Source organism: Centropristis striata, chromosome 7, assembly GCF_030273125.1.
Source record: "Centropristis striata isolate RG_2023a ecotype Rhode Island chromosome 7, C.striata_1.0, whole genome shotgun sequence".
Lineage (NCBI taxonomy): Eukaryota > Metazoa > Chordata > Actinopteri > Perciformes > Serranidae > Centropristis > Centropristis striata.
Genome location: NC_081523.1, coordinates 41,103,139 through 41,113,281, shown reverse-complemented (window position 1 = coordinate 41,113,281; position 10,143 = coordinate 41,103,139). Strand labels below are relative to the sequence as shown.

Here is a 10,143-nt window from a genome sequence, read left to right as displayed (position 1 = left end):
GGTCAGGTTTGAGTGGGTGAGGGTTGAGGGGGATGAGGGTCTTGGGGCTGAGGGGTGAGGGTTTAGGTTCGAGTGTGTTAAGGGGTGAGGGTCTTGGGAATTAGGGGTTTTGGGGGTGAGGGTTGAGTGGATGAGGGTCAAGGGGTTGTGGGGATGTTGGGGATGAGAGTCGAGGGGATGAGGGGGTCAGGTTTGAGTGGGTGAGGGTTGAGGGGGATGAGGGTCTTGGGGCTGAGGGTTGAGGGGATGAGGGTTTAGGTTCGAGTGTGTTAAGGGGTGAGGGTCTTGGGAATTAGGGGTTTTGGGGGTGTGGGTTGAGTGGATGAGGGTCAAGGGGGTGAGGGGATGGGAATCTTGGGGATGAGGTTCGAGGGGCTGAGGGTCAAGGGGTTGTGGGGATGTTGAGGATGAGGGGATGAGAGTCTTGGGGATGGGAATCTTGGGGATGAGGGTCGAGGGGATGAGGGGGTCAGGTTTGAGTGGGTGAGGGGTTGAGGGGGATGAGGGTTTATGTTTGAGTGTGTCAAGGGGTGAGCGTCTTGGGGATGAGGGGTGTTGGGGGTGAGGGTTGAGTGGATGAGGGTCGAGGGGGTGAGGGGATGGGAATCTTGGGGATGAGGGTCAAGGGGTTTTGGGGGTGAGGGTTGAGTGGATGAGGGTCAAGGGGTTGTGGGGATGTTGGGGATGAGAGTCGAGGGGATGAGGGGGTCAGGTTTGAGTGGGTGAGGGTTGAGGGGGATGAGGGTCTTGGGGCTGAGGGTTGAGGGGATGAGGGTTTAGGTTCGAGTGCGTTAAGGGGTGAGGGTCTTGGGAATTAGGGGTTTTGGGGGTGTGGGTTGAGTGGATGAGGGTCAAGGGGGTGAGGGGATGGGAATCTTGGGGATGAGGTTCGAGGGGCTGAGGGTCAAGGGGTTGTGGGGATGTTGAGGATGAGGGGATGAGAGTCTTGGGGATGGGAATCTTGGGGATGAGGGTCGAGGGGATGAGGGGGTCAGGTTTGAGTGGGTGAGGGGTTGAGGGGGATGACGGTTTAGGTTTGAGTGTGTCAAGGGGTGAGCGTCTTGGGGATGAGGGGTTTTGGGGGTGAGGGTTGAGTGGATGAGGGTCGAGGGGGTGAGGGGATGGGAATCTTGGGGATGAGGGTCAAGGGGTTTTGGGGGTGAGGGTTGAGTGGATGAGGGTCGAGGGGGTGAGGGTCTTGGGGATGAGGGGGGTGAGGGTTGAGTGGATGAGGGTCGAGGGGGTGAGGGTCTTGGGGGATGAGGGGGTGAGGATCTTGGCAGTAAGGATCTTAGTTATAAAACTTAATTTGTTGTAAACAATGTTGTTTGTTTATTTTTCAGTGTTTCATTATAAAGTTATGAGTATCCAACATACAATATGTCAGGTATTGTATCTCTTGGAGCCTCTTCCATCAGTCCTTCAGGGACTGGGTGTGGGCTCAGGTACAGGTACACAGGGATCCGCCACAATCTGGACCTCTCCGACTTGAATGCTGCTGTAGTTCCCAGAGATGGATGTCCCTGTGGTCTGTCCGTCGCTGTAGGTGCGGCTGAGGCGTGCCGTGTAAGGGATGTCTGCCCCGTACTTGTATCCCACCATATTGATGGTGCAGGAGTGGTTTGCTGGGACATTGTACTGAACAGAAACGGTGTGGGTGATCGACTCGATGTAGGTGGTCTCCCAGGTGAGCTCGACCGTTGTCTCTACGCTAAACTCAATATCTACAGAGCCGATTATGGGGATTCCTGCAGTGACGCTAGTTTTGACGCCAACTGTGATGGAAAAGCTGGTGTCCCACTTATGCTCCACTTGGATGGTCTTTGAGAGCGTCGCCGTCCCTGTCACTGGCTCAGACTCATGGTTGGTGATGGTGGACTTGTCCATGGCCTCTGGAGGATACTGAACGATCTGAACCCCAGCAGTCTCATACTTGACATCATAAATGTGCTCGCTGTCTATATCCGTGTCAAAGGTCAGGACCTGGTAAGTATTGTACCAGTACTCGGAATCTCCCCAGGGAAGGTAGAAGACCTTATCTTTAACATCCACCTTTCCAAGACCATACTCATTCTTCCCAACATAGATGTTTTTGGGGATGCAGGTGTAGACTGAATTCTGAGGCACTGAACCATAGGAGCCGTCCTTCCATTCCATGATCTCAAAGTTGTCTTTGTTCACCAGGATCTTAAATGGCCAAAAAAGATTAACATACGTGTTCCCTCTGTCGGAGTAGTGGCAGTATGGACCCATGTCAGGGTTGTAGAAGCCGGCTAGGCACCAGAACTGGCAAACGTAGTCTACACGCTTGGCATAATCATTGTGGATTAAAATTGCTCCGTTGGGGATAGAGCCATTAAAGGTCTGCCATTCCAGGTTGGTTTGCTCAAACTTGAACAGGGAAGGTGGACTCAGCTCGTTGTCAATCTCCACCGGAGTTGCACGAGCTTCATAAGTAGAGTTGTTGGCTGTAATATTTGGAACTCTGCCCCCCAGACTTGGGTCCAGTGACAGCACTGTAAAACACACAATCAAAACGGTGTTTAAGTATAAATCAAATGACAACAAGCTGTGTTTCATAGTATATATATATATATATATATATATATATATATATATATATATATATATATATATATAATTTACACTTTTTATCTTATAATTTTGACTTTTTGTCTCATAATTATGACTTTTTGTCTCATAATCAACTTTATCTCATAATTACGACTTATTATCTCATAATTTTGACTTTTTGTCTCATAATTTTAACTTTTTATCTCATAATTTCAACCTAAAGTTTTCATTTTGATTTTTATAACTGGTGGAAATGGGCTTCCATAGCAAAATGCATGCAAACAGTTACCCTGGGAGTATTTTTAATCACATTGGAAGTCAGTGACCGATTGTCTGTTGCCATGAATTTTAGCAGCAGCCAAACTGACCAGTTGCTAACTAAACTTGTTTGTCAAACTAAAGGTCAGCAACCAGGTGCAGCAGTCTGTCTAACTTTGGATCTGTCCACATGTTGAAGTACAAAACATCAAACTGTGTCAGTGTCTTGGTACCGCAAAAGTAATTTCAGCGAACTGACCCTTTAAAATCAAAAGGCACAGCTGTTATACTAGCAACTTAAATATTTTTAAACAATCTAAATTAAATAATTGAAAAAGGAATTTCATGTTGTAATAAACAGCAACATAAAAAATGATCACTGTCACCAGTTTACCTGGGTTGGTGAACAGAGCTGGCAGGGCCAACAGCAGCAGCACTAACAGCTTCATCTGCAGTTGGAACACAGAACAAAATCACTGGTGATAACCATCAGTCGCTAGCATTAACCAGCTCTTAGACCCAAACTTGGAGATAACATCAGAACCACAAATGTTGCTCGAGGGCTGCGTCTTCTTTCTTTCTTTCGTACATAAATCCCACGTTAGTCTGTGATAAATCCCCCATTTTGTGACTAAAACAACAACTGTTAAACTACAAATGTTCATATTAGTCAACACAAGTGGTTAGAAAATGTACAAGAAGTACTCACCATCAGATTTAAAAACCAGTCAAATGTGTATTTAACTCACTTATTGCTGAATCAAAAACAAAGACGCACTCTCACTTTATCTGCGCTTTGACTTTGACCATTAAATATTTGGGTAGAAGCTGAAATCAATAATGGTGTAAAAACAGAGAGAGAGAGAGAGAGAGAATTAGTGTGTTATGTCCCAACATTTATACATTTATAAAGACATCAGAATACGTGTACACATGCACATTATTAATGATTTAAAGCAACTTGTAAACCAGGTTTATTCAAAGGAAAGGAAAGATAAAGAGCACACCCTGGCCTTCTTAAGCTGCATGCACTGTACAATTTAGCCTGTTCCTGACCCGACCGGACGCCAGATGTCCAAATACATTTCTGACATGTCTGCAGTTGTGGTCGACCGCCACTGAAGCAGAGCCACAAGTTGATTCCTCAAGCTTCGTGCTTTTTAAGAGCCTTGCAAAAGGAGACAAGTGAAGTACACAGAGGAAGGACCCACTATTACAGAGACCTCCCATTAGTAAACCAACTTCTAGCTGCCTCTGAGCTCTCTTGTCAAACAAACCCTCCAGCATGAGAGCATAAATCATGAGCTTTGACTTGTTTACGTTCCTGCTCCTTAGGAATGTGTATTTGAGGAACAAGCCTTATGTCGCCTCTGACCATTTGAGTCAGATGTTGCAGTATAAATTTACTACCTCTCTGAGTGAGAAAAGTGGTTTAAAGATCAAGTAGAAGCTCCTTTTAGTTTTCTTTATTATCAATCAACAGAATACACTGCCTAGCTACAGTGGAGGAGAACTTTGTCAATTTCAAGGCTGCTGAAAAAAAAGGTGTCCGTGTTCTCTCTGTGTGTAAGATTATTTAATTCAAATGTTTCAGCTCATGGCTCCACCTACAGAGCACTCTCTCGTGAACGTGCATGCTGCTATACCTACTTTTTAACCTTAAAAGGATGCGGCCTGTACTTGTTTATAACCAAATTGCAACGCCTCTATGTCTGACAACTGCCAGATCTTACAGCCTCTTATTTCTGGTTTAAACCGGTTGGTACCTGGAGACTCTGTTCTGAACAAAAGGTCAGACTGTGGCTTCTCTTAGTAAAGAAGAAACTCTTATATGTAACATAAGTTATACCATTTGTAGCATAAAATATATTACAATGTCCAGAGCCGGCCCAAGCCTCCATGGGGCCCTGAGCAGAATTCGATTTTGGGGCCCTCTGTTTCTGCCAATAATATTGATTGTTGATCATTCACAGACCTACTATAAACTCATCAGGCTGACAAAATGATAATGTAAAGAGCTGCAAAATGTATTTACAGATTTATGGAGGTGGCCAAGTAAATAACATAAATAATACCAGTTGCAATAATAATACAAATAATACCAATGAATGAATAATGTCCAGGGTGTATGGGTTTTAATATCAGAATGTAGCACATTCACCTAGAAGAGTGAGCTAGGGTTGATTTACACATCGTTCCAAATGGTCAAACATTATATTAAAAAAAAACTATAATATATATATATATTTAAGTAAAAGTGGCATCTGGTTTATTACTTTTGGCTTCAAAAAACTGCAACAGCAATGTGCAAAAATAAATTGTAGTGCAAGAACAACAATAAAGTGCAACAACAAATAAAATCACTTAGACATATCTATATATCTTGCCCATTGAAGTCCTACTTGGTTGTTTTTGGAACCACCAGTGTAATGCTGTATGCTGTCGTGTCGATGTTGGTTATTAAAGAAGATTCAGAATTAAGTGTGGAGTTATCTTGTAGCCCGCTCATCCCCCATCAGCCCGAGAGACTGGAGAATGCTACAAGACATAAGGGTTACAGTACTAATAAATATAAATAAGGGTTTTTAAAAAAAATGTTCAACAACATTAGTAAACCAACTACAAACTACAAAACCTTCAGGCCATCAACATTAACCCCTGATTCTTTAATCTGAAGAATATTTCACATTTTAGGCCTTTATTTCAGAACTCGAGGGTCAAAACTAAAAACACAGAGAGCATGATAGAATGTTTAACCGCCGAGCAGGAAACATGTCAGTGATCATTAGTTTGGTATTTTCTGTCTGATACTTCCTTCTTTCTCTGTTGTCTTCAATCACTGTTCAGCTCCAGGAGTGTAAAGAGGAACAACAAGCTCTCCAACATTCTTCACATTGCAGGGAGGAGTCACAGAAACAACTTTCTACTACAACTGTTTCTGGAGAGCCACTTTTAAATATGACAGACCATCACCACCCAATACAGGCCGTATCAACAAATCTTGACACTGATTGAATTAGTGTTTTTCATAACTAAACAACCCATGGACCAGTAGGGCTCTGCTCCACCTGCTGGCAGGCCAGCAGATCGTTATCAGCCCATTCAAATGGTACTAACAGTTGTCTTGCCCATTCAAATTCTGTTCTGTGTTTTGTTACATTACACTTCTGTTAGGGTAAGGCAGAGGTGTCAAACTCTGGCCCGTGGGCTAAATTTGGCCCGCAGTATAATTATATTTGGCCTGCGAGGAAATACCAAATGACAACCAGAGCTGGCCCTCTGGTATTATACAGCGCAAATAATACTACAAATCCCAGAATGCTCTGCTGGTGTTTTGGCTTGAACACAGTAGATCAGTGTGGAGCAAACTGAGCAACAATTAAAGTTGTCTTTATGCACTTTTTCTTGCTAGTCCAAGGCTTGAATGGCTGCACATTCATTGAAGGATATTATTATTATTAGTCATTTGGTTTATTATTGTTATTTTATTCTCACATTTATTTTTAGCCTGTGGAAAAAGATTACTGTTAAATTTAAATTTAAAGAAAGCCGCATATAAAATAAAGGGACATACGATTTTTATTTAAATTTTATTTAAGAAATGAATGCCATTGATGTGTTTGTTTGTTTTCTTTGATATCCGATTTTGCATGTTTGCAATATAAAGTTATATCAAGCTTTGCTTGTTCCATTTAGTTTGAACTTGTTTAGGTCAATTCTTTCAATAAATATCAATGTTGGCCCGTGACTTTGTCCAAGTTTTAAATTTTGGGTTTGACACCCCTGGGGTAAGGCATGAAAAGTGCACTTTTCTACCTGCTGAAGAGTCTTAAATGTTCCACTATCATTCACTGGTGACAGGTGAGTCCACCATCAGGAAATATTTCGCAACCCCGAGGGAGAATGAGGAACCTGGCAGGATAAATGTGAAGAAAAAAATCCCTTACCTGAGCTTCCTTGCCCATCTCCCCACCTGTACCTGATTTCCTTATCAGCCCTGCAGCACTCATACCAGCCTCCTTACCTCAGTCACAGACATTTGAGCAAAGTTGCACCATTCCTTTGGTTTCAAGCATCTGCAACCTGTTGCCTGTCTGCTGGCCTGCCTGCCCTTATTCACTGGACTTTCAACCTTTGTGTGCATACGTTTTTGCAAGACATGTCTCCAAATTAAAAAAATTATGAAAAATTTGTAGTAGTATTCTGTTACAAATTGTTTTGTTTTTTTTCAGCCAAATAAAAATAACAAAATACTCAAAATGGAATAGGTATTTTAACATTTTATTATGTATCTTAATTGAAATGAAGTACATTTATTATGTCATTGTTACATGTAAAATAAATCTACATGCAAAACAAATCTGTGTCACAATCATTCAACTGTTCATTTGTCATGCATAGGTGACTTTAAGACATGAAATATGTCTTTGTGTTTTGATGTAATTTTTTGGAGGGGAATTTCATATTTTTTTAATCCATTCTCGTTATTAAAAATGTAAAAATCAACACCAAATGTGTGTAACAAATGATGCAAAATTGCTGCAACTTATGGGACATTATTGAGCATGGAAATGTAATTCAGAAACGCTTTCATTCTAAATCCTTGTACACTTTTTATTATTATTATTATTATTATTATTATTTTTTTGATATTTTTTTGGCCATTTTTCAAGGCTTTATACTTTTTTTATTATTAATAGTTTTAATTAACTGATTAACTTTTATTACAGATGCAGGTGCATAACAACAGAAGGCTGCTTTACCATAGTGAGTCCGTCATTTGTTGATACTTTGAGCAAGCCGGTTTAAACTTGGGGGTAAAAATCACGTCTTATTTAATAAAGAAATGACCTGTTGTTCAGCTCCAGGAGTGTAAAGAGGAACAACAAGCTCTCCAACATTCTTCACATTGCAGGGAGGAGTCACAGAAACAACTTTCTACTGCAACTGTTTCTGGAGAGCCACTTTTAAATATGACAGACCATCACCACCCAATACAGGCCGTATCAACAAATCTTGACACTGACTGAATTAGTGTTTTTCATAATTAAACAACCCATGGACCAGTAGGGGTCTGCTCCACCTGCTGGTAGGCCAGCAGATCGTTATCAGCCCATTCAAATGGTACTAATAGTTGTCTTGCCCATTCAATTGCTGTTCTGTGTTTCGTAAAACATTACACTTCTGTTAGGGTAAGGCATCGGAAAAGGCCATTTGATTTATGCAGCAGAATAACTCTAAATGTAGTAGTAAACTGAAGTAGTTCCAGGGACGATGATAACACCAGAAGTAACACAGTTATGGTGGTTAAACGTGATGCACTGAGGCCAACCCAGCCACGCTGCTGTGCAGGGAGAATGAAGGAATGTTTAACCGCCAAGCAGGAAACGTGAAGTACAACAAGAGTACAAGTGATTATTCATTTAACATTTTCTGTCTGATACTTCCTTCTTTCTCCGTCACCTACGTGGGTTGTAAAGAGGAACAACAAGCTGTCCAACATTGTTCACATTGTAAGGGAGGAGTCACAGAAACACGTTTCTACTTCATCAGACAGAGCTGTACACAACAAGGCAAAAACAGAACTGCAGACCCAACACACTCACGCACAGTCAGGGTCCCAAGGGCAATGTTTAGGTCTCGGCACCCAAAAAGATCATAGGTTTGTTTGATATACACAGCCCAACTACTTCTCTAAGGTTAGGGTTAAAATGTTCTGCACTGATGTGTGAAATCCAGACTGATTTTTACACATAAATGTGGAAGCCGAAGTAATCACGAGCATGACAGTAATACTGGAAGTGACACACTTATATTGGCTAAACGGGACACACTAAAGTAGAGTGAAATGATTTCAAACCACATTGCTGACTTTTTGTTTAAGGCTGGACACAAACCCTGGCCTCTTGGTTAAAAGTCCAGGGTTTGTTTGAAGTAAATCTATTCAGGCTCTCCTTCATATTATATTCAGTGTTGTAGCCTCAGTACAGTTACCAGAACAGTACGAAGAAAAACAGCTTCTTGTTGAAAGATTTCTGAAATCCTCCTACCTACTGTAGTACCAGAACAAGTAGGCTTGTGTTTAAGTGCAGCTATTGTCAGTCAATCAATTTGAACATTGAGAAACCATTTACTTACGCCTTGCTAATGTGATGGTTGGGCCTGTTTGTTGTTTAGCATTGCATTACGGAAGACATTTTCGAATAAAATCTTCTGTGACTCACATGGTGGTCCCAACCCAGTCTCGTTTTTTCTGCAATATTCCATATTATAAACTGTATATGTTTTATCTTTAAAAGGAAGTGTACTGTGTGAACCTTTGCTGTGGTCAGCAACAAGGTCAATCTAATTTGACTGAATAACTTAACCTCTCTAAATCTTGATTCTATCCAGGCTTATCATTCATTCATTCATAAATCCAATATCCTTAACCAGATTACCCAAACTCAGGTGGTGGGGGGCTGGAGCTGATCCCAGCTGACATTGGGTCAGATCTCCAGACTATAGCAGGCAAGACACAAAGAGACAGACAATCACGCTCTCATTTACTCCTATGGGCAATTTAGAGTCACCAATTAAACGTGCATGTGTTTGGAGTGTGGGAGGAAGCCGGAGTACCCGGTGAGAACCCACGCTGACACGGGGAGAACATGCAAACTCCACACAGAAGAGCTGCAGGAAAGGTTCTAACCACAACTCCACCATGTAGCCCCCAGCCTTATCATATGAGAGAAATAGGAAAACTGAATTGCTGCTGTGGTTCCTCCTGGTTTTACTAAAATACGTTTTTGATTTGATTTGATAAATCTTTATTGTTCCCGAGGGGCAATTTGTTCTGCATTCAGTAGTTAAAAATGTCACACAACAAACAAATAATCATAATAAATACAAAACACAGAACATAAAAACATTAAAGCATAAAAGCATATGGGAGACATCATGGAATATAATCATTTACATTGCTTAAGAAACAAAGCTACTACCCTAGTTTGTTTAGGAAGCCAACAGCTGAGGGAACAAATGATTTTAGATATCTGTTTGTTTTGGCCCTCCTTCCTAGTGGCAGGAGTTGAAACTCTGCATGTAGAGGCTGTAGGAGGTTTGACAGTATGGCCTTTGCCTTCCTCGTGGCTCTGACCTGGTAAATATTGCCAATGTGTTCCAGGTCAAGGCCAATGATCTTTTGACATAACAGAAGAATTTTTCCAAGCCTTTTCTTATTGATCAGACTGAGGTTACCGAACCAACAGATCATTCCAAATGTTAAAATTGACTCGATAAAAGATGAATAAAACATTTTTAAAATCGATC

The 10,143-nt window shown here is 41.5% G+C and overlaps 1 protein-coding gene across 1 annotated transcript; it reads right to left on the bottom strand.

Moving 5' to 3' along the window:
• Positions 1-1,261: 1,261 nt before the first annotated feature.
• On the bottom strand, positions 1,262-3,645 carry LOC131975410 (natterin-3-like). Its single transcript, XM_059338080.1, has 3 exons — positions 3,542-3,645; positions 3,227-3,281; positions 1,262-2,516 (listed from the first exon to the last, which is right to left on the bottom strand). Exons 1-3 carry the CDS (start codon positions 3,542-3,544, stop codon positions 1,423-1,425), a joined length of 1,152 nt encoding a protein of 383 aa, XP_059194063.1. The 5' UTR covers positions 3,545-3,645; the 3' UTR covers positions 1,262-1,422.
• Between the last annotated feature and the right edge of the window lie 6,498 nt (positions 3,646-10,143).